Below are 27,833 nucleotides of genomic sequence, written 5' to 3' on the forward strand. Positions count from 1 at the left end.
CATTCCTTATGAAATCGATAAAATCGAAAAACTGTTTTGTTGACAACATTTTTTTTAACGTAAAATGTAACTATTCTTGTTGAATATGCCATGCTTTTGGTTAAATTTTCTTCTTTTTGATTCAACATTCATTTTTGTTACTAAAAATTAAACCATTCAATTTTTGGTTAAAAAATTTAATAATTTTTCTAATTGAAAATTCATGTTTTTTATTAAAAATTTGTCTTTGCTGGAAGAAATTAATCTTTTTGGTTGCCAATTAATATTTTGGATAAAAAATCATATATTCCAGTTTAAGATTCGTCATTTTAGTTGAAAATTAATATTTTTTGCTAAAAATTTAATTATTCATTAACCATGAGGAATAATTTTCTTCCGAAAAAAAACGAATTTTTGGCAAATTAATTAAATTTTTGTCTAAAAAAAGATCAGTTTTCAACAACAACGAAAATTTCAAGACAAGAATTGAATTTTTATATTTTTTTCAAGAGTGATAAATATTTTGTTTAATTGCAATTTAAATTTGAGTAACAATGATTTCTTATTTGTAAAAGTAGCTTTATATTACTTTATTTAAATATTTTGTTGACAATGCATTTTTTTCGAAATTAGTTTTTTTTACTTATTTTCTTTTAATTTTGTTCATTCATTTTTGTAACTTAAAATTTAACTATTCAATTTTTGGCTGAAAAATTATTTTCCTGAGTTCAAAATTCATCTTTTTTGATCGAAAAAATTTGCTTAGTTGAAAATTCAATTATTCTCGCTAAGAATTTATCATTTAAGTTAGAAATTCATCCTTTTTGTTTAAAATTTAACTATTCTTGGCGAAGATTATTTATTTTAATTTAAAATTCACCGCTGCTTAAAAATGTCATTTTTATTTTGAAATTTTCCTTTTTTTTTAATTTTTCCAATTGAAAATATAACTACTCCAATTGAATATTCCGTGATTTGAGTCAAAAATTTATCTACTTGATTGAACATTTTTTTTATAATGAAAATTTAACGGTTAAATTTTTGGTTGACAATTTATATTTTTTTTTTAGATGAAAATTCATGTTTTTTATTAAAAATTTGTCTTTCTGGAAGAAATGAATCTTCTAGGTTGAAAATGAATATTTTTTGTTAAAAATTTAATTATTTATTAATCAAGGGGAATAATTTGCTACCAAAAAAGATGAATTTGTAACAAATTATTTAAATTTTTAGCTAAAAAATACCATTTTTTAACAACAACAAAAAACAAATTTTTAAGAAAAGAGCGTAATTTTCATATTTTTTTTCGAGAGTGATAAATATTTTATTTTATTGCAATTTAAAGTTAAGTAACAATGTTTCCTTATTTGTGCAAGTAGATTTATATTACTGTATTTAACTATTCTGTTAATAATGCGTTTAAAAAATTATTTTCTTTTTTTTAATTTATTTGTTTTTTATTAACAATTCTTTTTGACGTAAAATTTAATTATTTCAGTTGAATATTCCGTGATTTTAATTAAAATTTCTTCTCTTTGATTGGAAATTCATTTATTTAAACTAAAAATTTAACAAATCTTTTTAGTTGAACATAAATCTGTTTTGTTGAAAATTCAATTATTCTTGTTAAAAATTCATAATTTTATTGAAGATTAATTGTTTTGGTCGAAAATACATCACTGATTAAAAATGTAATTATTATTTTACACATCTTTTTTTTTGTTTGTCAAAAAATCAACTATTTAGTTGAAAATGTGTGTTTTTTAGTTGAAAATTCATCTATTTCGTTGAAAATTAATGTATTTTGTTGAAAAATCGTTTTTTTGTTGTTGAAAATTTGAGGTTTTTTCTTTTTGTTAAAAATTTTTTCTTTTGTTAGAAAATTGAATATCTTGATTGAAACCTCTTCTATTTTGATAAGAATTTAATATTTATTTTATTTCACATTTTGTTTTTGTTGAGTTTTGCTTTTGCCGAAAAACAGTTTTTTGTTTTAACTGAAACTAAAACTATTCCATTTTTGGTTGAAAATTGATTAATTACTTCAAAATTTAATTACATGTGTGGTTGCTAATTTGTCTTTTTTATTTAAAAATTCATGTATTTTGTTTAAAAAAATTGTATTTGTTGGTAGAAAATTAATCTTTTTGTTAAAAAATTAATCAATTCGTTTGAAAATTCAAGTGTTCCAGTTATATATTCATCATTTGAGTTACAAATTCTTTTTTTTTTAAATAAAAATACTTGTTTAAAAGTTAAACTCTTTGGTTAAAAATTGACCTTTTAGTTGAAAATTGACCTGTTTCTTTGAAAATTCATGTATTTTGTTGAAAAATCGTTTTTTTGTTGTTTTTTTTTGTGGTTGAAAAATTGAGGTTTTTTTTGTTAAAAATTCTTTCTTTTGTTAGAAAATTGAATATCTTGATTGAAACCTCTTCTATTTTGATAAAAATTTAATTCTTATTTTATTTCTCATTTTATTTTTGTTAAGTTTTTTTAACTGAAACTTTAACTATTCCATTCTTGGTTGAAAATTGGTCTTTTTTAGTTTAAATTCATGTATTTTGTTTAAAAAAAAATGTATTTCTTGGTAGAAAATTAATCTTTTTGTTTAAATATTAATCAATTTGTTTGAAAGTTCAAATGTTCCAGTTAAATATTCATTATTTTAATTCAAAATTAATTTTTTCACTTTGAAACTAAAACTACTTGGTTGAAAGTTAAACTCTTTGGTTAAAAATTGATGTTTCTTCAGTTGAAAATTTATGTATTTTGTAGAAGAATCGTTTTTTTTTCAATTTGAGGTTTTTTATTGTTAAAAGTTTTTTCTTTTGTTAGAAAATTGAATATCTTCATTGAAATCTCATAGTATCTTTTTGAGTTAAAAAATCATGTATTTTGTTTAAAAAATCATATTTCCTGGTATAAAATTAATTTTTTTGTTTAAAAATTAATCTTTTTGTTTGAAAATTAATGTTTTTGGTTCAAAATTAATTTTCGTTGTTGAAAATTCAAGTATTCCAGTTAAATTCTTTTTTCCTTGAAAATTCATGTATTTTGTTGAAAAATCGTCTTTTTGTTTGTGGTTTAAAATTTGAAGTTTTCTTTTTGTTAAAATTTCTTTATTCTGTTAGAAAATTGAATATCTTGATTGAAACCTCTTCTATTTTGTTAAAAATTTAATATTTATTTTATTTTACATTTTATTTTTGTTGAGTTTTGTTTTGTCAAAAAACAGTTTTTTGAACTGAAACTTTAACTATTCCATTGTTAGTTGAAAATTTATCATTTAGTTCTAAATTCAGTTACATATTTGGTTGAAAATTTGTCTTTTAATTAAAAATTCATGAATTTTGTTTAAAAACCCATATTTCTTGGTAGGAAATTAATTTTTTTGTTTAAAAATTAATCTTTTTGTTTGAAAATTCATTTTTTGTTGTTGAAAATAGAACTACTTGGTTGAAGGTTAAACTATTTGTTTAAAAATTGATCTTTTTTAGTTGAAAATTCATGTATTTTGTTAAAAAATCGTTTTTTATTGTTGAAAATTTGAGGTTTTTTGTTTGTCAAATGTTCTTTCTTTTATTAGAAAATTGTTGATCTTGATTAAAACCTCTTCTTTTTTGCTAAAAATTTAATATTTATTTTATTTCACCTTTTTTTTTTGGTGTTTTATTTTTGTCGAAAAACAGTTTTTTAACTGAAACTTTAACTTTTCTATTGTTGGTTGAAAATTTCTCTTTTTTAGTTAAAAATTCAAATGTTTTATTTAAAAAAAATCATATTTCTTGGTAGAAAATTAATCTTTTTGTTTGAAAATTCATGTACTTCGTTGAAAAATCGTTTTTGTTTAAATTTGCGGTTTTCTTTTTGTTACAAATTCTTTCTTTTGTTAGAAAATTGAATATCTTTATTGAATCCTCTTCTATTTTGTTACAAATGTAACATTTATTTTATTTCACATTTTATTTTTGTTACGTTTTTTTTGTGCGAAAAAAAGTCTTTTTAAACTGAAACTTTAACTATTCCATTGCTGGTTGAAAATTGATTTTTTTAGTTTAAAATTCATGTATTTTGTCTTAAAAAATCATATTTGTTGGTAGAAAATTAATCTTTTTGTTTAAAAATTAATTTTTTCAGTTTGAAAATAACATTACTTGTTTGAGAATTCATGTATTTTGTTGAAAAATCGTATTTTTTGTAGAAAGTGCATCTTTTTGGTTGAAAATCTAATTATTTGGTAAAAAAAATTCATATATATTCTTAGTATTATTGAGTTATTTAATGACTTGAATTGTCAAGAAATTTTTTCCTACGATTTGAGTAGACCCTCTGGGTACGTATGGCTGCGCAGTAAATCGTTTTGGTTCGTATGGATGCGCAGTAGAGTTGTGTGACCATTTTGGATGCGCAGTAGAGTTCTATGACACTTATGACTGCGCAGGAGAGTTTCAATGGATTACATTCGTACTCACTACCATATTTTTTTCCCCAACAGGATCGAATGTTGGCAAGTTTCTACGAAACTGGCGACTATTTTAAGACGAGCGGAGTTCCGAGACTTGAGGCTTTCAAACTTGAAAGGAGATACTATTCCTTGATTAATACCGCTTTCTGGGCGGTTGTCATTCTCGTTCCGATGTTATATTACCTCATTCGGTTATTTATATCCGGATCTACGGTCTGCATCTCAATAGGAATTGGAATTCTAGGTTTATGTAAGTATAAATTACGAATTCTAGGATAAAACATTAGTTCTTTCATGAAATAAACTTGAAATTAATTTTACAGTTTTGTTCTTGATGCAAAAATTAATCGGAATGTCCGAAATTAGTAAGAGTTCATCCCACTACGGGACTTCTGAGTCCCAAAAGACGAAGTGAAGTTCCAGTCGAGGAGATGGAAGTAACAGTGAAAAATTAATTGCCGCTTAAGTCTTAAAACTCGATATTGATACGGTAACTGTGAATTTCATTAACTTTGACACAAATTATGGGTGATTGTTTGATATTATCGCTGATTCTCACAAATTATTTACAATTATATTACAATTTACCTCATCAGGATTGACAGAAGGCTGATTAAATTCTGCACAACACAAATCGTCTACAATTATACGTACTTTTTTTTATTTTACATTTATTATCAGAGGTAAGCGTACTTCCTTTGAGTGTTGACAGTTTTCTTGGCACTTTATTTTGTACATATAACAATAATTGTTCTTGTTAAATAAATGACTGTTTAACCCCAGCTATAATTCTATTGAAATTTATCGCATTTTCTTCTTTAAAAAATAGGGGGCCCTACTTAAATTTACGTAACGGAAATTTCCTGATTCTTCCTTCAATATAACAGTGTTTCAAATAGAGATTAAAATTTTTTAAATTTATTAATTTATTTTAAACAAAAAAAGTCTCGTTTCTACTGTAAAAGCTGACTTTTTAACAAAATACTTGAATTTTCAATAAATCAATTAAATTTGTAACATAATAGTTGAATTTTCAACCTAAAAAGATCATTTCCAAACATGAAAGTGTCATAGATTATACATTAAAAGCAAAAAGGATCCAATTTATATAAAATAAAAAGAATTTTAAAACCAAAAAGTCGAATTTTCAACAAAGAAAGATTTTTCACTCAAGAAATAAATAAAAGTTTATCTAAATTGTTGAACCTTAATGACAAAAGATGAATTTTCTCTTTAAAAAATTGCAATTTCAATAAAAAATACGACTTTTCAGCAAGAAATTAATTTTCCACGAAGCTGATGCGTTTTGACACAAAAAACATGAAATTTCAAAATAAAATAATTTTTTTACCAGAAAAAGAGAATTTTAGGTAAAAAATATAAATCTCAAGGAAATGGGAAAGTTAAAATTTTAGTTAAAAAATTTATTCTAAACCAAAAAAAAGGCTTTTGCACTAACCAAGTAGTTTAATTTTCAATTAAAAAAGATTCATTTTCAACAAAATAGTTAAACTTTTAACGAAAGAGATGAATTTTCAACTACAAATATTAATCTTAAAAAAATTGTTTCTTAACAAAGTGATTCAATCAAATTTTTCAAACAAAATAGTTAAATACTCAATCAAAAATTAAAAAAAAAAAACAATAGTTGAATTTTCTGTTGAAACATACCAAAATGTTAATTTTTAAACAAGAAATAAGTTCCTACAAAAAAAATTGAATTTTAAATTTAAAAAGACGAATTTTTAACAAACAAAAAAATTACTTTTTAAGAAAAATGTTGAATTCTCTACCAAATAGTTGCATTTTTATCCAAAAAGATCAAATTTTTCTTAAAACAGATGAATTTTCATCCGAAAAAGATTCCAGTTGACTTCTCAAGATCAAAATATACAATTTTTGTTAACAAAAAAATATGTTTCTATAAAAAAAATAGAATTTTCAATCCAAAAAGATGCATTTTTTCAACCAAAAAGGATAAATTTGTAACAAAATAGTTGAATTTTTATCCAAGAAAATGAAATTAGAACGAAAACAGGTGAATTTTTAATAAACAAAAGGCCAATTTTTTTTAATGACTTTTAAAAAAATAATTTTAAGTAATAAGTTTTATTTCTACAAAAAAATGAACTTTTAAATTAAAAAAAAAATACAATTTTCAAAAAAATCGTCGAATTTTCCGTTGAAAAAGATTTAAATTGACTTTTCACTATCAAAATGTGAATTTTTTAAACTAAAAATAGGTTTCTTCGAAAAAAATTGAACTTTCAATTAAAAAATACGAATTTTTAATAACAAAAAACCACTTTTTAACAAAATTGTTAATTTCTCGACCAAATAGTTGCATTTTTATCCAAAAAAGATTAAGTTTCTCTTAAAACAGATGAATTTTCATTTTAAAAATTTTAAATAGTTGAATTTTCATCCGAAAAAGATTCCAGTTGACTTCTCAAGATCAAAATTTAAAACTTTTTTTAACAAAAAATATTTTTCTCTGAAAAAAATAGAATTTTCAATCCAAAAAGGTAAATTTTTTTACAAAATAGTTGAATTGTTATCCAAGAAAAATGAAATTAGTTCGAACACAGATGAATTTTTAGTAAAAAAAGGCCAATTTTTTTTTAATGGCGACTTTAAAAAAAAAGTATTTTAAGTAATAAGTTAATTATCTTCTAAATAGTCGAATTTTTTTTAAACATATTGTTGAATTATCAACCAAACAGTTGCATTTTTGTTTAAAAAAAATGAAAATTCTAATAAAACAGGTAAATTTTTAATCAAAAAGAAAAATTTGCAACAACAAAAAAACACGAATTTTAAACAAAAAGTAAATCTTCTGGGAAATAGTTAAAATTTCAACAAATCAGTTTGATTTCTAATCCAAGTCAGACGCAATATTTCTACAAAAAAATATGAACTTTTAAATTTAAAAAAAAAAAACAATTTTCAATAAAATAGTTGAATTTTCTATTGAACAAGATTTAAATTGACTTTTCACTATCAAAATGTGAATTTTTCAAACTAGAAATAGGTTCTTTCGAAAAAAATTGAACTTTCAATTCACAAAGACGAATTTTTAACAACAAAAAACCATTTTTTAACCAAATTTTTTAAATCTCTACCAAATAGTTGCATTTCTATAAAAAAAAGATAAAGTTTCTCTTGAAACAGATGAATTTTTTATAAAAAACGCAAAGTTTGTGTAGAGCGGAACTTTCATCCAGAAAAAATTTCAGTTCTCTTTTCAGCACCAAAATATTAAATTTAAACAGAAAGTAAATTTTCTACGAAATAGTTAGATTTTTAATAAAACTGTTGCATTTTTGTTCAATAAAAATGGAAATTCTGCTAAAACAGGTAAATTTTTAAATCAAAAAGACAAATTTTCAACAACAAAAAAAGAGTTGAATTTTTTTCCAAAAAAACTTCAATTGTGTTTTCAACACAAAAATACGAATTTTAAATAAAAATTAAATTTTCCAGGAGATAGTGAAATTTTAAAGAAACCAGTTTGATTTTTTATCCAAGATGCAATATTACTGACAAAAAAATGAATTTTCAAACAAAAAAATACCAATTTTCAGAAAAAATAGTTTTTTTATACCAAAAAAAATGCAGGGTACTTATCAGCAACGAAAAGCCAGAAAAACGATTTTTTAACAAAACAGTTAAATTTTCAACCAAAAAGGATGTCATTTTATAGGGTGTCTACTAAAATCACGGAAGAAAATTCCCTGACAATTCCACGTTTTTTTCAGGTATAATTTTCCAAAGTACGAAGCCATTTAAATATTTCGCATTATTTAAAATTCAGTTCCTAACGATTTTGTTAATACGTTTAATTTAGAAAGCTTTAAAAGCTTGTATTTTACAAGATATTCTTACATGTAGATGTATTATCGGTTAATTAAATAATACTAAAAACATAAAAATGATTTGTTCTTGAAATTGTCTCTAAAGTATAAAACTTTTAAATTTTAACTAAATAAGGTCAATTTTCAACCAAATACGTAGAATTTTGAACTAAAAAACGAAATACACGCATTTTTTTACAAACGATTTTAACTTTTAGCAAAGTAGTTCATTTTTCTTTTAATCAGAAAGGTCAATTTTCAAAAAAGAAGATAAATTTTCTATTTAAATTAATTTAAAAAATACCACTTTTCAACAAAATGCGTCAATTTTCAAAGAGATGGTTGAATTTAGATCTAAAAAGTTAAATTTTTAATTTTAACCCTTAAAGTGCATTGTGGGTGTCACAGACCCCAAGCAATTTTCAAACTCTTATAAACCATACTTAATTCGAAAAATGAAGTAAGTGTCGCCATCTAGCTTTAGTTGGAGACACTAACTGTGAGTAAAGTCGGTAAGAAAATCGTTGAATGCAAATAAATATCTTTTTTAAAAGCGTGAGTTATGAATTTTTAAGTAAAAACCCCATTTTTCATTTTTTTTTCAATAATTTTTTTTAAAAACTTAAAAATAATGGCTACAAAATCAATTCTACCTTATAAAAGATACCTCAAACTATATCGGATAATTTTATTGTGACAAAATATTCAATAGGGGTTAAATAATACATGACTAAATACGCTGGGGTATATAACACCCACGAATACACTTTACCGTGATTTTTACATGCAAAATACATGATACGATTATATGCATTATATATACATGAATTGTCAACGAAATCGTTGAATTGTTCGATTTTCAACCAAATACATTTAATTTTGAACTAAAATACAAAAGTTTTCTACAAAAAATAGAATAGTTAATATTTCAGTGAAAATAATCAATTTTACGCAGAAAACATTCGCAAATAAAGTGATGAATTTTGAATTAGAATGATGAATCTTTAATTGTAGTAGATAAATTTTAAAGAAAATGCATGCATTTTTTTCAACTAGAAAGGTCAATTTTCAAAAAAGAAAATAAATTTTCTATTTAAAAAATACTATTTTTTTTAACAAAATACATGAATTTTCAACCAAAAGGATGTAATTTTCAATAAAAGAGTGAAATTTTCAACACTAAGGTAAATTTTTAAATAAAATGTCTGACTGGAATATTTAAATTTCCATCGAAAAAGATGAATTTTCAACCAAAAATGAAATAGATGTGTTATCAGTTTTAAAAAAATTAATTTTTAACCAAACTGATAAATTTTTAACTAAAATGTTAAACCTGCAACTGGCATAGTTGTATTTTAAACCAAAAAGATTAATTTTGTACCAAAAACACAATTTTTCAACAAAGTACATGAATTTTCAACGAAATCGGTGATTTGTTAAATTTTCAACCAAACACATTGAATTTGCAAATAAAATGATGAATCTTAAACTGGAATACTTTAATTCTCAACGAAAAAGGTACTTTTTCAAAAAAGAAGGTAAATTTTCTATAAAAAAAATACTATTTTTCAATAAAATAGATGAATTTTCAACGTGATCGTTCAATTTAGATCTTAAAAGTTCAATTTTTAATTTTAAACCAAAAAGCAGAATTTTTAACTAAAATAGTGTAATTTTCAACAAAAATGTAAATTTTTAAGTAAAATAATGAATGTCTAACTGGAATATTTAAATTTCCATCCAAAAAGGTTGATTCTCAAATCAAAATATTAAATTTCTACCAAAAAAAAAAAACACTTTAAAAAAAAACATTAATTTTCAACGAAATCGTTGAATTGTTAAATTTTCAACCAAATACATTGAAGTTTGAACTAAAATATATCAGTTTTCAACAAAAAATAGGATAGTTAAATTTTCAGTGAAAATAATCATTTACAACCAAAGTGATGAATTTTAAATTAAAATGCTGAATCTTTAATTGTAGTAGATAAATTTTAAACGAAATGCATACATTTTTATCAAAAGATTTTTAATGTCTTCAAATTATTTTTATTTTCGATCAGAAAGCTCAATTTTTCAAATAAAATGACGAATCTTAAATTGGAATACTTTAATTCTCAACGAAAAAGGTACTTTTTCAAAAAAAAAGGTAAATTTTCTATAAAAAAATACTATTTTTCAATAAAATAGATGAATTTTCAACGTGATCGTTGAATTTAGATCTTAAAAGTTCAATTTTTAATTTTAAACCAAAAAGCAGAATTTTTAACTAAAATAGTGTAATTTTCAACAAAAATGTAAATTTTTAAGTAAAATAATGAATGTCTAACTGGAATATTTAAATTTCCAACGAAAAAGATGAATTTTCAAACAAAAATGAAATAGATATGTTATAATCAGTTTAAAAAAATTAATTTTTAACCAAACTGATAAATTTTTAACTAAAATGGTAAATCTGCAACTGGCACAGCTATATTTTAAACCAAAAAGATTAATTTGCTAACAATAACACAACTTTTCAAGAAAATACACGAAATTTCAGCGAAATAGTTGCATTGGTCAATTTTCAAATAAATAATAAAACTCATAACTAAAAGATAATCTCTAAAGGGAAAATTTTGCAAAAATTACATACATGTTATGTAATTTAAGTACGATTCCCTAACTAGCTCGAAGAAATGGATGAAGGTAAAATCGATTCGTGATGTTTTTCTTCGTAACCTTCCAAAGGCCCTGCAGTATATTGAATTGCTCTTAATTTGCCCCTTGCATCGTAATAACCATATTGACCCTTTACTGTGCCGTTCTTCAGCCGTTCCTCCAGACGGTACTGTCTATTTTCTCTGAAAAATATAATAAAAATTACCTGTTTAATATTAATTTCTAATTTTATTGTTAATTTTCAAAAGGCGAGGGTGCTAAATTTTTTTCCTAAATTGCAATATAAAATTTTTATTGAAAAATCATCACATCATTTGAAAATGTAACTATTTAAATACCAACATTTCAACTGAAAATGTAACTTGAAAGTTTAACTACTTTGAGAAAAATTAATTTTTAAGGGGAAATTGAACTGTTCAATATGTGGTTAAAAATTTGAGTTTTTCGGATTGAAACTTCAACTATCTAAGTAAAAGTTGAACTAATTTGTTACCAGTTTTTTTTTTTTTTTGATTGAAGGTTTATTTCTTTGATTAAAAATGTATTTTTTTAACTGTAAATTTAACTGTCTTTTTTTTAGAAAATTCGTCTTTTTGGTTGAATTTTGTCTATTAAAAGCTGATTAACTGAAAAAATAACTTCTCCATTTTCTTCTTGAATTAAAGTATTTTGTTGAAATTCATTTTTTTTTTTACAAAAAATCAATTTTTTTGATAAGAAAATCATTTTTGTAACTATTTAAAAAAAGTTAGCTTTATTTTGGATAAATATTTTTTTATCAACTGAAAATTTAACTAACTTTTTCAACATTCAATTTTTTAGTGACAATTTATCTTTTTAGTTGATAATTTAATTGTAAATTCAACTGTTTTTATGGAAAATTCGTCTTTTTGGTTGAAATTTTCGGTTGAAAATTGACATTTTTTATTTGAAAATTGAGGTATTTTGTTGAAAATTCATCTTTTTTGCATAAAATTAATTTTCAAGTTTGAAAATTCGTATTTTTAGTTAAGAATTAATTTTTCAGATTTAACATGAGCTGTTTTGTCTCAAAATTTGACTATTCCATTTATTTTCAAAATTCATTATTTTAGTTGAAGATTCAACCATTTTGGTTGAAAATATATCTTAATAGTGTTAAAATTTAACTATATGGTTAAAAATTCAACTATTTCCTTAAAAATTTAATTATTTTCTTTAATAATGTAACTGTTTATTTGAAAATTCGCATTTTTGTTGTTGAAGTATTAAGTACATATTATATTTTTCGTTAAGAATTTACGTTTTTGTTGAAAATTCTATTTTTTAAATTGAAAATTCAACTGATTTTTGGTTTTCGTTTAATCTTTTTTTTCTAATACGACTATTTTGTTAAAAATTCATCTTTATAGACTGAAAATTCAACAATTTTGTTAAAAATTCAATTATTTTGTTGAAATAATAGTTTTGTTGAAAATTGAAGTATTTTTTTAAATTCGTTTTTTTTTTTGCCAAAAAATTCAATTGTTTCGCCAAGAAAATCATTTTTGTAACTACTTAAAAAAAATATTTTTCTTTTGTTTGAAATTCAACTGATTTCTGGTTTTCGTTTAATCTTTTTTTTTAATACGACTATTTTGTTAAAAATTCATCTTTCTAGACTGAAAATTCAACAATTTTGTTAAAAATTGAATTATTTAGTTGAAATAATGGTTTTGTTGAAAATTAAAGTCTTTTTTTAAAATTCGTTTTTTTTTGGACAAAAAATTCAATTGTTTTGCCAAGAAAATAATTTTTGTAACTATTTAAGAAAAATAGTTTTCTTTTGTTTGAATTTTTTTCAACTGAAAATGTAACTAATTTTTCCAGTTTGATATTCCATCATTTTACTTAAAAATTTATCTCGTTGGTTGAATATTAGTTTTTATTAACAGGAAATTTTACATTAAATTTTTTGTTGACTATTTATTTCTTTTTTTAGTTAAAAATTTATTTCTTTGGTTGAAAATTAAACCATTTTGTTGAAAAATGATTTCTTAAACTGTAAATTCAATTGTTTTGTAGAATCTGATTTACTCAAAAAACAAAGTATCCATTTTTGGTTTAAATTTAACATTTTTTATTTAAAAATTGAGATATTTTGTTGAAAAATCATCTTTTGTGCAGACAATTAATTTTCATGGTTGAAAATTCGTCTTTTTAGTTAAGAATTAGTTTTTAGGTTGAAAATGGACTTTTTAAATGGAAAATTCGACTATTCAATTTGTTTTCAAAATTCATTATTTTAGTTGAAAATTCAACAATTTGGTTTAAAACACATGTTTGTAGGTTTAAAATTGAACTATCTGGTTAGAAATCCAACTATTTTGTGAAAAATGTAATTATTTTGTTTGAAAATGTCACTGTTTAATTGAAAATTCGCTTTTTTATTGTTAAAATATAAACTGCATATTATATTTTTTGTTAAGAATTTATCTGTTTGTTGAAAATTTAATTTTTGATTGAAAATTTAATAATATTTGGTTGAAAATGCAACTTTATTTTGGTTGTCCTTTAATTTTTTTTAATACGACTATTCAGTTAAAAATTCAGTTAAAAAATCATCTTTGTAAATTTAAAATTCAACAATTTTGTTAAAAATTAAAATATTTTATTTAAATTATTTTTTTTTTAAATCAATTTTTTTTTTATTTAGCCTTTTAAATTAAAAATTCAGTTACTTTGTTGAAGCTTCAATTAATTTCTCAGAAAATAATTTTTGTGACTATTTTTTATAATTGTTTGTATTCTATTAAATTTATGTATTTTGTTAAAAAATCTTTTTTTTCGAAAATTAATCTTCTTGTTTGAAAATTTATCGTTTTGGTTGACAATGTAAGTATTCCAGTTAAATATTCATCATTTTATTTAAGAATGTATCTTTTTGGTTGGAAATTCGTCTTTTTTGTAGAAATTAATCTCTTTGGTTTAAGATGATTTTAGTTAAAAATTCATCAGTTTTGTAAAAAATTTATTTATTTTAACTGAAAATTTAACTATTCCATTTTTTGTGCGAAATTGATATTTTTTGTTCGAAATTTTAATTATTTGGTTGACAATTTTTCTTTTTTAATTGGAAATTCAACTACTTCGTTTAAAATTGATGTATTTGATTAAAAAGTGGTATTTTTGGAAGAGAATTAATCATCTTGTTTGAAAATTAATCTTGTTTCAAAATTCATCTTTTTGGTTTAAAATTATAGTTTTTTTTGAAACTAAAAATGTAACTATTCTATTTATGCTTAAAAATTGATCCTTCTAGTTCAAAATTCCACTATTTGTTTGAAAATTGGTATTTTTTAGTTTAAAATTCAACTATTTCGTTGAAAATTTATGTCTTTTTTTGAAAAATCGTCTTTTTTGGTACAAAATTAATCTTCTTGTTCGATCATTCATCTCTTTTGTTAAAAATTTCAGTATTTCAGTTACCTATTCATCACTTTATTGAAAAATTTATCTTTTCAGTTGAAAATAAAACTACTTATTTTAAAGTTAAATTCTTCTGTTAAAAATTAATTTTTTATTTAAAATTCATCTGATTAAAAATTTACCCATCGCCAGTGTCGAATCCAAAAACGTAAGTCATGGGACCAGCATGACCATGAATTTGAAATTGAACCCGATCTCCGTCTGGAGAAATTTCTGAAGGATTGGATTTTTTTGGCGGGGGCTGATTTTCTTCTTGACTCCCGTCTAGCTCTGAGGAGTCCTCCAATTCCTGTACAATATTTAAAAAAAAAGAAAAAAGAATTATGATAATTTCGGCAAGAAAGGAAAGTTTGACAAGTAGGACTTTTTCAAGATTTTAGGTTGAATCGGCAGTTTTTAAATCGGGTATTTAATTTTTTTAACAATTAAGTAGCACAGAAATCTAGCACGCAGTTATATACATCATGAAACTCTATTGCGCAGCCATACGTTTGATAGAAATCTTCTGCGCATCATGAAATTGCGTAGAACTTTTGTGCGCATCATAAAGTTGCGTAGAACTCTTCTGCGCAAAAATAGGCGTAAACCCTCCTCGCAATCAAATACTGAAACTGAAGTCGACTGCCTGGTCAGGGAAAATCTAAAAATTCAGGGAATTCAATTGGGCCAGGTAAATCTCAGAAATTAAAAAGAAAAAAATTTTAAAGTTCAGGGAATTTCTGTAAGAGAACTTTTAAATAACTGTCAAGGAAATACAAATTTTAATTGTTTCATTCCGTAAAAAAATGCAATGCTGAAAATGTTACAAGATTAAGATTCTTGTCGGGGAAAAAGTAATCGAAGAAAATTTAGGGAATTTTGAACTAATACCTTTACCTTGTATTCCTACTTCATTTTTTTTAATTTCGGCCTGAATATTATATTTTTAGTTAAAAATTTTATTTTATTTTGTTAAAAAGTCACCCTTTCTGTTTTGAAATTTGACTGAAATCTTATTACGTGGCAAATTGTTATTTAAAAACTTGTCTTTTCAGTTTGAAAATTAATTTCATTTGGTAAAAATTTCAGATTTTTTGGTTAAAAATTAATCTTCTTTGATTGAGGAATCAACTATTTCGTTTAAAAATTCGTCATTTTTGGTTAAATTAAATTGATATTTGTTAAATTTTTAAAAAAATATTGACAATTACATTATTCTTTGCAAATTAATTCTTTTTTTGCTTAAAATTAAATTACTTGGTTAAGGTTCTAAAAATTTTATAAAACATTTCCTTTTTGTTGAAGATTTTTTAAAATAAATTTTTGAACGGTAAATTTTACTATTCAATTTGGGGCTGAAAATTGATTTTTTCTAATTGAAGATTCAACACTGTGTTGAAAATTAATTTTTTTGATTGAAGGTTTATTTCTTTGGTTGAAAATTTAACTATTTTGTTAAAAATAAGTTTTTCTAAATGAGAATCGAATTGTTTTGTAGAAAATTCGATTTTTTTTGTACAGAAAATGTATCTTCTTGGTTGAAAATTAGTCTTTTAATTTAAATATTCCATTTGTTTGCAAAATTTATCATTTTAGTTGAAATTCAAACATTCGCTTGAAATCAAATCTTTGCAAGTTAAAAATGAAACAATGTCGCTAAAAATTTAATTTTTCTTTTTTTTTTTTGAAAATCCAATTGTATGGTTAAAAATTTATTTTGTTGTTGTTGAAATATTAACTACATATTATATTTTTTGTTAATCATTTATCTTTATGTTTAAAATTTAATCATTTGGTTGAAAATACAACTGTTTTTGGTTGTCCTTTAATTTTTTTTTAATGTTAAAGGTTTAACTGCTTTGTTAAAAATTCATTTATTATTTTGAAGATTCATTATTTTAGTTAAAAATTTATCTCTTTAGTTTAAAATTAAATGATTTTTTGGAAAAAATCTTTCTTTGCAAATCATCACTTTAGTTTAGATTCATCTCTTTGTTTAAATTTTTTTACTACAGATGTAAATTTTGTGTGGAAAATCTATGCATTTTAGTTGAAAAGTGAGGTATTTTAGTTAAATGCTGGTGGTCTGTATAAAAATTCGTCCTTTTTTGTAGAAAATTATTATTCTTGGTTGAAAATTCCATCACTTGGTTAAAACTATTTTTTTTAAATTCGACCTTTTGATTTGAAAATTAAATTAATTTTGTATGAGAAAAGTTATCTTTTTGGCTTAAGTAAATAAGCAAATTTTTTATTGTGTTTGAAAAACATTCAATGTTAAAATGTTACAAGATTAAAATTCTAATCTTCAGATAATAATGGTAAAATAAAATAAAAAATGGGTCAGGAAAAATTGTAGGGAATTTTTGAAAATGGATTTTTGCTCTCACCCTGCTATTGCGCAGCCATTAGTACCACAGCGATCTAATGCGCAGCATTTTGTATATGACTGCGTAGTACGAATCTATGGCTCGTTTGCCTGCGCAGTAGAGTTCTATGTATGCTATAGATGCGCAGTAGAGTTCCATGGCATTTATAGATACGCAATAAGCTTCTATACCATTTATAGCGGCACACAAGAGTCATGTGAGGCTTACAGTTGTGCAATAATGTTCTTATATGATATTGAACGTATATTATCAACTAAATTTAAATATATTTACACATTTTCTACCTCACTTTCATTTTCCGGGGCATGATCCCTAACATAAGGAGCTCTATCATCAAAATTCTTAACCATATCATCCTCTCCTTCCATTTTATGATTCTTATAATGTTGTTTTTCATTCCATCCAACAGGATTTCCTTCAGCTTTTTGATAAAGTCGATAATCACTACTCGCAAATCCTGGAGGTTCCATAAAACTATTTGGCACAGGTGGATAGGAATCCGCATTTCCATAAATATTTTTTTTTAGCTCTCGATTTCGAATTTGATTATTGAACCCATTTTTTCCACCTTTTCCAATTTGTCCATTTTGAACTTTTGCTCTCTCCTTTCCAGTTTCCAAATTGTCCAACGGCAATTTCTGCTGATATTGAAGAACTTCAGGTTCCTCAGGAATAATTTTATTGTAATTTTTATTCTTGGTATAGTTATTATTTTTGTTTTTTATCGCAGAATGTTTTATTTTAATATTGACCAATCGCTTGGCGTATGGATTATGCGCTGGTTTCGGAGGTGGATAATAAAGAACAAATTGTTGTTTTTGAGGAGTTTTTTTCTGAATTTGAGTTCGTGAATTGTTCACCCAGGGACTATGACGTTGGGAATCCTGATGAGAAAGGAAAAGAGGCTTATATGGTTTCATAACCGAAGGAGGTAAGAGTCCATTTTCTGGAATTGGTTCGTAGAAGTTGATATGCTTTAGATGGATTTGTGATTTGATTGGAAAAATCCATAAAATCCAAACAAAAAGCTGAAAAGTAATATATTTAGAGAAAAATTATTTTAACCGAGAAAAAATAGCGAATTGAAAAAAAATAAAATGAAATATATGCTTCAATTTAAATTTCAATAAACAGGAATTAAAAGCAAAGAAAAAAATTAATAATTTAATTTGCGATTTAATAGCTACAAAATATTTTCTTAAAAGACATTTTGGACAAATTTTTTAGTTTTAAATGTTTATAGTTTAAAATAATAAATTTTAAAATATCTTTATGAAATAAGTCTATCGTGAAGATTTTTAATATGTATAATTTAAAGCGATGGAGTTTTAAATGTTTTTTAAAATAGTTTAATTTTCAAGATTTACAATAAAAAACCTTTCAAGTTAAAAAATTTATTAATGAAAATGATTAAGTTTGGATGATTTTGAAGATCAAAAGTCAAGTTTTCAATTCTATATCTTTCAAATTGAAGAAATTTCGATTGTAAAGCATAAAAATTGCAGAATATTTCATAACATTTTTTTTTAATTTGCAATATTTTTAATCGTATAGTTTATGAAAATTAAGAATTCTTCCATTTTAATAATAATTTACAATTCAAAGTTCTGCAATTTTCAAAAGTTACAATTGGAAAGTCTTGAATTTTAAAGATGTATGAAAATAAAAAATGTTTAAATTTTGATTTTTTTTTTAATTTAAAGTTAAGTTTTAAATTATAAATCTTACAAATACAAGAAATTTCGAGTGTAAATCATCAAAATTACAGAATATTTCATGACAACATTAAAAACAATTACAAGGTTTTGAATCGTGAATTATAAAAATTAAACATTCTTCCATTTTAACAATTTACAATTGTAAGTTCCACAATTTTGAAGATATACAATTGAAAAGTCTTTCATTTCCATTATTTTAACTTTAAAATTCTTCCATTTTTATGATTTGAACTTTATAATTCTTTAATCTTAATTTTTAAAGACATATAAAAATAAAAATTCTTGAGTTTTGATGATTTTTTAAATTAAAAGTAAGGTTTAAATTATAAATCTTCTAAATAGAAGAATTTCGAATGTAAAGCATCGAAATTACAGAAAATTTATTACCGATTGAATTGAATTCATTCTCAATTGTAAATAATCAAAATTAAAAAATTATTTAATTTTCATTATTTGCAACTTATAATTCTTTGATTTTAAATTTTAATGATGTATAGAAAAATAAACATTCTTAAATTTGGATGATTTTTGAAATTAAAAGTCAAGTTTCCAATTCTAACTCTTCAAAATCGAAGAAATTTCCCATCTAAAGATTCAAAATTACTAAATTTTTTATTGGAAATTGTTAAAATTTAAATTCTTGAATTTTGACCAAAAATCAAATTTACAATTATATAGTTTCTACTTTTAAAAAATTTCGAATGTAAAGTATCAAAGTTGGAGAAATTGCCATTTTAAATCGTGAAACTTAAAATATGTTTAATTTTAAATTATTCAAAAAGATTTTCTTCAATTTGAAATATTTTTCTGTTCAAAGCTCTACCACCTTAATAAGTCCGAAATTAAAATTATTTGATTTTCATTATTTGCAATTTATAATTCTTCAATTTTCACGATTTGCAATAAAAAATTCTTCAATTTTTAAGAGTTAGAGTTGAAAACTCTTGAATTTTAAAGATGTATGGAAATAAATTTTTTTTTATTTGGATGATTTTTTAAATTAAAAGTCAAGTTTTGAATTATAAATCTTCCAAAAAGAAGAAACCTCGAAAGTAAATTATCAAAATTACAAAATATTTCATTACAATATTTTAAAAAATTACAAGATTTTGAATCGTGAATTGTCAAGATTAAACATTCTTCTATTTTAACAATTTACAATTCAAACTTCTACAATTTTAAAGAGTTACAATTGAAACGTTTTCCATTTTTATTATTTGCACTTTATAATCCTTCGATATTCATGATTTGAAATTTATAATTCTTTAATTTTAATTTTCAAAGACGTATAAAAAAAACTTCTTAAATTTGGATGATTTTTGAAATCAAATGTAAGGTTTTAATTATAAATCTTCCAAATAGAAGAAATTCGAATGTAAAGCATCGAAACTACAAAAAATTAACTTACGAAACTTTGAAAAAAATTTGAACTTTTCTCAACTGGAAATTTTTTCAAAATTACTAAATATTTCATCGGAAATTTTTACAATTAAAAACCTTTTAATTTTAAAGATTAACAATTAAGTTCTACAAATTTGAAGAGCTACTACTGAAATTCTTGAATTTTGGTAATTTTGGAAACCAAAAATCAAGTTTTCAATTAAATATTTTTAAATTATACAAATGTCGAATGTAAAACATCAAAGTTGCAGAAATTGCCATTTTAAATCATGAAACTTTATATATATCTTTGATTGTAAATTATCCAAATACAAATTTTTTCAATTTTAATGATTTATAGTTCAAAGGTCTACCATTTTAATAAGTTACAAATGAACCTTCTTCAATATTCACTGTGTATAAATAAAAATTCTTAAATTTAGATGACTTTGGTAATCAGATGGCAATTTTTCTATTAACAATCTCTCAAATTTAAGAAATTTGTAATGTAAAGCACAAAAATTACAGAATTTTCAATTCTGAAATTTCAAATTTATATAATTTTAAATTGCTAAGTATAAAAACTTTTTAATTTTCAAGATTTAACATTAAATTGATAAATTTTAAATGAGAAGCTCTAAAAATTGCAAAATTTCAGAAAAATTTTGAAAACTAGATCATTTAAAATTCTAAAAGAATCAAATAGTATAATTGCTGATTAAAAGCGTTTAGAATTGAATAATTTACATTTTATTGAAAACTTTTGAATGTAATTTTTTTTCCATTTAAAGCAATTCAAATTTGGTAATTTGAAATTGAAAAATTTTAATTGACTGAAGTCGAAGCTTCTAAAATTCTATAATTTAAAGTTTTTATGGCACATAAAAATTATAGTTTAGCATTCAAATTGATCAAATTTTTCTAATATTAAAAAATAAATTCACCGACTTTTTCACAGTTCAGAATTGAAAATAATATTTGTTGTCGAAAGTGAATCAAGGAAAAATAATAAATTAACAGTTTTACATTGTTTATTCAATATTGAATCAAAATCGTATTGAAGGAATTAATTTTACATCCTTGTATTATTTTCTGTAATAAGAGTCAAAAATTGATAAATTAATCGTAACGGAAAAAATTATTGTTAATTGTTGATAATGAAAGAATATGTAAACAAATTTTATTACGTGATTATGCAATTAATGAAAAAACAACCATTTTTAAGAAACTTTTAGGCTGAAAATGGAAAAAATGTGCTTTTTATAGTCATAAATCTTGGAATAAATCTAGATTTTTTTGAGAACCATAACTGGGCGCCTATTAGAGATAGGTTTTTATTTTAACTTACTCAGATTTTTTAAATTTTAAATTTGCCGTTAAACATTTTGCTCTAAAATTCAATAGGGCAAGTTAGTCTACTCTACGCAAACACGATTTTTGGGTCTTTTTTCAAAAATATTTCCGGGACGCATCTTAGCTATTTTTTGTAAGTTTGGAAGTCTCTCCAAATTCGAAATTTTCATCAGAATATTGGTCCAAGAAGATGAATCAACTTTAACGACTTTCACTGACACTGCACTCCCTTTAGAGAATTAGACTCGGTAGTTATGTAGGATAGAATTTGATTCACACGAATGACCACGCCAAATAAAAACCATTATCGAGGATGCAATACTATCAGCCTTGGCAAAAAAAAAAAAAATTGCAAAATAATCAATAGTGGCTTTCTACTGGAGTTCCTTAAAAATCAAACCACTTTGTATCCTGAAACCAGTATTTGCGTGTAGAATTTGTAATGATAAAATCCACTAGACCGCGAAGAAGTGTAAAAGTAATAAAAAAAAAACTTGGTTCTTCATCACTTCTTTCTTATTTCCAATTTGCCACGTTGAAATAAGCCCGGAAGTATTCCTGGGTGTCTCTTAACCGGGAAATAATCGAGGGGGAAAATTCGAGTTGGGAATCTTATTTTACAGTTGTAGACCATTTTTATTTAAATTTGTTTATCTATTAATAACGATTACGATGGATTGCGAATTTGGGACTACTCAAAAATCTCGAAAAATAAAATTCCCGAAAAATAAAATAACCCGACACTGTAAAATTACCGTATAATACATTTTTTTAATTGGAAAATTCCCGAATAATAAAATTCCTGAACAGTTTATTATATTAGCAAATTGTAAAATTCCCGAATGATAAGACTCACGAAGAATAAATTTCCCGAATTGTAAAATTCAGGAGGGGACGACTGAAAAATTCCGAAAAATAAATTTTTTGTATTAAAAAATTCCCGAAGGGACGCCTGAAAAATCCCGAAAAATAAAATTCCCGACATAGTAAAATTCACGAATTGAAAAATTCCCTATTAAGACAATTTTCGAATAGTAAAATTTCCGACACAGTAAAATTTCCAAATAACAGAATACCATATTAATAAATTTTCTTAACATTAAATTGCCCGAATTGTAAAATTCCGGAAGGGACGACTAAAAAATCTCGAAAAATAAAATTCCTGAATAGGAAAATACCACAATAATAAAATGTCCGAATAAGAAATTTCCCGAATTGGAAAATTCCCGAACAGAAGCCTGATAAACCCCGAAAAATAAAATTCCCGACATTGTCAAATTCCCGAATTGGGAAATTTCCAATTAATAAAATTTCCGAATAATAAGACTCCCGACACAGTAAAATCCACGAATAATAAAATTTCTAAACAATAAATTTCTCGAGTTGGAAAATTACCGAAGGAACGACTGAAAAATATTGAAAAATAAAATTCCCAACACTGCTAAATTCTTGAATAGTAAAATTGCCGAATAATAAAATCCCTAAATAATAAAATTTCCGAATATTAAAATTCTTGAATAGGAAAATACAAGATTAATCAAATTTCTGAATAATAAATTCCCCGAATTGTAAAATTTTCGAAGGAACGAATTAGAAATCCCGAAAAATAAAATTCCCGATTAGGAAAATTCTCAAATAATGAAATTCCCGAATACAAAATTTCCGCTTAATAAAATTCCTGAATAGGAAAATACGACAATAATAAAATTTCCGAATAAGAAATTTCCCGAATCGGATAATTCCCGAAGGGACGAATGAAAAATCCCGAAAAATAAAATTCCCGACATGGTAAAATTCACGATTTGGGAAATTTACCATTAATAAAATTTCCGAATAATAAAATTCCTGACACAGTAAAATCCCCAAATAATAAAATACCAGATGAATAAAATTTCTGAACAATAAATTTCCCGAATTGGAAAATTCCCGAAGAAACGACTGAAGAATATCGAAAAATAAGATTCCCGACACTGCTAAATTCTTGAATAGTAAAATTGCCGAATAATAAAATCCCTAAATAATAAAATTCCCAAATAATAAAATTCTTGAATAGGAAAATACCAGATTAATAAAATTTCTTTATAATAAATTCCCCGAATTGTAAAATTCCCTAAGGGACGAATGAAAAATCCCGAAAAATAAAATTCCCGACTCTGTAAAATTGCCGATTAGGAAAATTCTCAAATAATAAAATTCCCGAATATTAAAATTTCCGCTCAATAAAATTCCTGAATAGGAAAATACCCCAAAAATAACAATTCCGAATAAGAAATTCCCCGAAATGAAAAATTCCCGAAGGGGCGCCTGATAAACCTCGAAAAATAAAATTCCCGACATTGCAAAATTCACGATTTGGAAAATTTCCAATAGAAAAAATTTCCTAATAATGAAATTCCCGACAGTAAGATCCCCAAATAATAAAATATCAGATTAATAAAATTTCTGAACAATAAATTTCCCGAATTGGAAAATTCCTGAAGAAACGATTGAAAAATATCAAAAAGTAAAATTCCCCACACTGCAAAATTCTCGAATAATAAAATTCCCGAATAATGAAATCCCTAAAGAATAAAATTCCCGAATAATCAAATTCCAGAATAACAAAATACCCGAATAATAACATTCTTGAATAGAAAAATACCCGAATAATAACATTCTTGAATAGGAAAATACCAGAATAATGACATTCTTGAATAGGAAAATACCCGAATAATAACATTCTTGAATAGGAAAATACCCGAATAATAACATTTCCGAAAAATAAATTTCCCGAATTGTTGTAAAATTTCGGAAGGGACAACTGAAAAATCCCGAAAAATGAAATTCCCGACACTGTAAAATTTCCGAATGGGAAAATTCTCAAATAATAAAATTCCCGAATAATAAAAATCCTGATTAGGAAAATACCACAATAATAAAATTTCCGAATAATAAATTTCCCAAATTGTAAAATTCCCGAAGGGACGAATGCAAATTCCCAACAAATAAAATTCCCAACACTATAAGATTCCTGAATTGGAAATTTACCAAATAAACTAATTCCCGAATAATAAAATTCCCGATTTGGAGAATTCCTTACAATTTATATTACCAAATTTAAACAAATAAAACTTTGTATAACTATTATTTATTTACTAAAATTACAATAATCAAATATTTGTATTAAAAAATTATTTTTAATGATTAAAATTATCATTTAAATTTAAAATAACAATGATTGGGAAAAAATATAATTCAGAAATATATATTTTTTAATTATTTTAATTTTGAATTTAAACGATAATTTTAGAAACTTTAAACATTAAAAGTATTTTTTTCGCAAAAATATTTGATTTGAAATATTATAAAAAACTGTAATTGTTTAAATTCGAGAATTGTAATATTGGGAAATTTTATTATTCGGGTATTTTATAATTCGGAAATTTTGTTATTCGAGGATTTTCCTATTCGAGAATTTTATTATTTGAGAAATTTTTATTATTTTAGAATTTTCCGATTCAGGAATTTTTGAGTGTTGGGAAATTCATTTTTCGGGGTTTTTCAGTCGTCCCTTGCCGAATAATAAAATTCTGGAATTAAAAAATTCCAGAACAGCTTGAAATATTACCGAAATGTAAAATTCTCTACAGCTTATAATATTACCGAATTGGAAAATTCTCGAATAATAAAATTATTGACAGAAAATTGCCCAAATATAAAATATCCGAAAAATAATATTCAAGAATTTAAACATTTTAACAAATTGAAAAAATTTATTTATTAAAAATACAATAATCAAATAATTTGATAATGAAAGTATATATTTTTGAGGTTTAAAGTATCTAAAAGTATTATTTTAATTTAAAATTTCAATAATTTGAAAAAGTATATTTTTGGATCAAAATTATTTTTAATTATTGTTATTTTAAATTCAAATAATAATTTTAGAAACTTTAAACATTAAACATAATGTATTTGTTGTGAAAACATTTCATTATTATATTTTTAATAAATGAATAATATTATTGATAAAAAAATTTAATTATCTAAAGTCGGGAATTTTCGAGTTCGGATATTTCATAATTCGTCAATTTTCTGCCTGGAATTTTATTATTAGGGAATTTTCGATTTCGGTTATTTCATAATTCGGCAATTTTCTGTCTGGAATTTTATTATTAGGCAATTTTCAAATTCAGTAATACTATAAACTGTTTGTTCCCCCAGAATTTTCAAATTATAAAACTGCCGAATTAAGGGGATTAATTGAAAAATATTTTTTAATTCTAAAATAATATTTTGAATCTGTATAAATTACTTGAGAATTATTTCTGAGAGTTCTTTCTCAAAACCATTCAATTTGTGACGAGGAATATTTTCACTTTTATTAACACTTAAAAGAAATGCACAATATTTTCATTTCGACGCATTAAGATCAATGAAATTAAAAAAAAAAATCACAATTTTTAAACAAATTAAAAAGCCACTACTCACAAAATATGTGAAGTACATGATGTTTTCAATCGGAAGGGAATATTCAAACTACGGTTCCGATTGATTCGATATGCCTCCTTGAGCAAACTCTCTCTCCCCTCTCTGAGTCTCTCAATTTTTTCCTTAAAGTCTTTTAAGATCTGTGAAATAAGTGACACATTAACAATACGATGAATAGAGTGGAAAAAGTTGCATAAGAAACTTTTTATAAATTTTATTTGATTGCGGTTGTCTCGCACGCAAGGATGCTTTTTTAAATAAACGATTTTAAAGAAACAATCATAAATTCATACGGTTAAATTCGAAAAGTATTTAGAATAATTAGGAAAATTAAAGAGATAGAATTCAAAGCGTCATCCTAAATTAATATTAATAAATTACGAGGTTTTAAGTTCGTTCATTTATTTTGTAAAAAATTTTTTTTTCAAACAAAAAATAACAATTTTGAATCAAAATGTTGATTTTTCAAATGAAGAAGGTAAATTTTCAACCAAAAATATTAATTTAAAACGTAGCACTTTTGATTCTGCAACAAAATATTTGAAATTCATATTAATAATACTATTAATTATTTACAAATTTTTAAAGAGGTTTCTATATTTTGACGTTTTTTTTATTTGTAGGTTTTGTAAATTCCAAGGTATAACTTAATAAAAAAAATTGAATCCTCACTCATTTCAAAATCTAAACATTGAGACGATTCAGAATTCGAAACTTTAAAGCTTGAAAATTGCAGAAATGCTTTTAATTTTTTTACAATTCCCTTTATTATTTTTTTTGAAAAATGAAATTTTTTGAAAAATGAAAATCATTTTGACAGTATCTTATTTCGCGTTATTAAAATTTGCATATTTTGAAAATCTTTCTACCTTATCTGCGCTGCTGCAAAAAATATCGGTAAAATAGGAATCAGTTAAGTATTAGATGACCTTCAGGGCATGTGACACTTATCCGACTCCTACCTTACCGACCTTTTTTCTGGATCATTACAATTCAACATGAAATGAGATATATCGAGTTCATAGTTTTGGAAAAAAAGAAACCAAGAAGCGTTTGTGTACTAATATATTTGCACAGATGCAAACAAAATTCCAAAAATTATTTTTTTGGTGACTGTAAAAATTTATTAGTGCATAAACGTCCCTTAGACCCTTTTCCTTATTTTTCCAATTTTTCATCTCGATATCTCATTTTGTGCAGAATTCAAGAATTGATAGGATCTACAAAAATGTCGGTAAGGTAGGAATCCGATAAGTGTTACATGCCCTAAGTCAGTAATACTTAGCTGATTCCTACTTTTCCGATATTTTTTGCAACATCGTAGGTAAGGTAGGAAGATTTTGAAAATATGCAAATTTAAATAATGCAAAATAAAATATTGTCAATTTTTCAATTTAATACTAAAGATGTTTAAAAATTAAAATGTTTTGTTCTTTTCACAAATAAAATCTAGAGCTTTATGCAAAGTTTCTTTTGACAGATGTCAAGAAGGGTGACATGCGGAAATACTAGAAACGAAGCATATCTCCTTCCGGTTTAAGAATCCGGTAATTCGAAAAATAATGAGGGCATGCAATTTTATTGTCAATCAAAAATTAAACCTAATTATTATCGAGAGAAGACGCTTATAAATATCAGGTAAGTTCACTTTTGCTCTCTATTATGTAAAATAGAGTTGCAAAATGCGAGTGATCTTGTTATTGTTTCTTCTTTCTACTATTTTATTATTCGGAGAGTGCTCGGTAATTATTTTATTTACAGTTATTTTCAAAATTAGTAACAGTTTTCAAAGAGTTTTCCAAAATAAACAGAAAAATTGATTGTCTGGAAATTTATTTAGAGTTAATTTTCGAAAGGGAATTAATTCCATTAATGCCATTATAAAGTTTCCAAGTTCAAAATTCAAAATCTGCCCAAATTTCAATAAAAGATATTTTTGATGAAATATTTGGTTGTAATTTTAGATATTTACCTAAATATTTTACTGAAAAAACTACTCTCATATTTTTTATTTCTATTTAATTCTTTTTGGTTAAGGACATGTGACACAGCTAAATACCTATATTACCGACCTCACTTTTTCGGTTCACTGAATGTTTTTTTGAACCTAAGAACTTTTTTTGTAAATAAAATA

General features: G+C 23.9%; 3 protein-coding genes across 7 annotated transcripts in view; 2 read left to right on the forward strand and 1 right to left on the reverse strand.

Moving 5' to 3' along the window:
- Positions 1-5,229, forward strand: part of LOC117169094 (1-acyl-sn-glycerol-3-phosphate acyltransferase gamma-like) — a 31,601-nt gene extending 26,372 nt beyond the window's left edge. The window contains exons 6-8 of one of the 2 annotated variants that reach the window (XR_004466607.1): positions 4,478-4,697; positions 4,771-4,937; positions 5,044-5,229. Coding sequence is in view for 1 of the 2 variants with exons in the window: in XM_033355224.1 (XP_033211115.1) it covers positions 4,478-4,697; positions 4,771-4,862 (312 nt within the window). In the remaining variant the exon portion in view is untranslated. Of the gene's footprint in view, positions 1-4,477; positions 4,698-4,770 lie in introns of both variants that reach the window. The other variant, XM_033355224.1, reaches the window with a different exon arrangement.
- Positions 5,230-10,871: 5,642 nt separating this feature from the next.
- Positions 10,872-25,759, reverse strand: LOC117169102. Of its 2 annotated transcripts, none has more exons than XM_033355242.1 (4): positions 25,700-25,759; positions 17,063-17,806; positions 14,532-14,698; positions 10,872-11,144 (listed from the first exon to the last, which is right to left on the reverse strand). In XM_033355242.1, exons 1-4 carry the CDS (start codon positions 25,715-25,717, stop codon positions 10,967-10,969), a joined length of 1,107 nt encoding a protein of 368 aa, XP_033211133.1. In that variant the 5' UTR covers positions 25,718-25,759; the 3' UTR covers positions 10,872-10,966. The 2 variants fall into 2 exon arrangements, with proteins under 2 accessions (XP_033211133.1, XP_033211143.1); XM_033355252.1 differs by having other exon boundaries at positions 17,063-17,662; positions 25,700-25,757.
- A 1,463-nt stretch (positions 25,760-27,222) lies between these two features.
- The window catches only part of LOC117169109 (general odorant-binding protein 71), a 7,575-nt gene continuing 6,964 nt past the window's right edge, over positions 27,223-27,833 (forward strand). For 2 of the 3 annotated variants that reach the window (XM_033355272.1, XM_033355265.1), the window contains exon 1: positions 27,380-27,441. In XM_033355272.1, the coding sequence (XP_033211163.1) occupies positions 27,382-27,441 (60 nt within the window). In that variant the 5' untranslated portion in view covers positions 27,380-27,381. Of the gene's footprint in view, positions 27,338-27,379; positions 27,442-27,833 lie in introns of those variants that run through there. The other variant, XM_033355282.1, reaches the window with a different exon arrangement.

The sequence above is a fragment of the Belonocnema kinseyi genome, chromosome 1 (genome assembly GCF_010883055.1).
Source record: "Belonocnema kinseyi isolate 2016_QV_RU_SX_M_011 chromosome 1, B_treatae_v1, whole genome shotgun sequence".
Lineage (NCBI taxonomy): Eukaryota > Metazoa > Arthropoda > Insecta > Hymenoptera > Cynipidae > Belonocnema > Belonocnema kinseyi.

What these genes read in the sequence shown, in the direction of transcription:
- LOC117169102 (XM_033355242.1), bottom strand. An exon ending in CCCCGGAAAATGAAAGTGAG is followed by an intron (nt 14,699 to 17,062) that starts GTAGAAAATGTG and finishes AATATTGTACAG; the next exon opens with GAATTGGAGGACTCCTCAGA. An exon ending in GGATTCGACACTGGCGATGG is followed by an intron (nt 11,145 to 14,531) that starts GTAAATTTTTAA and finishes TATATTTTTCAG; the next exon opens with AGAAAATAGACAGTACCGTC.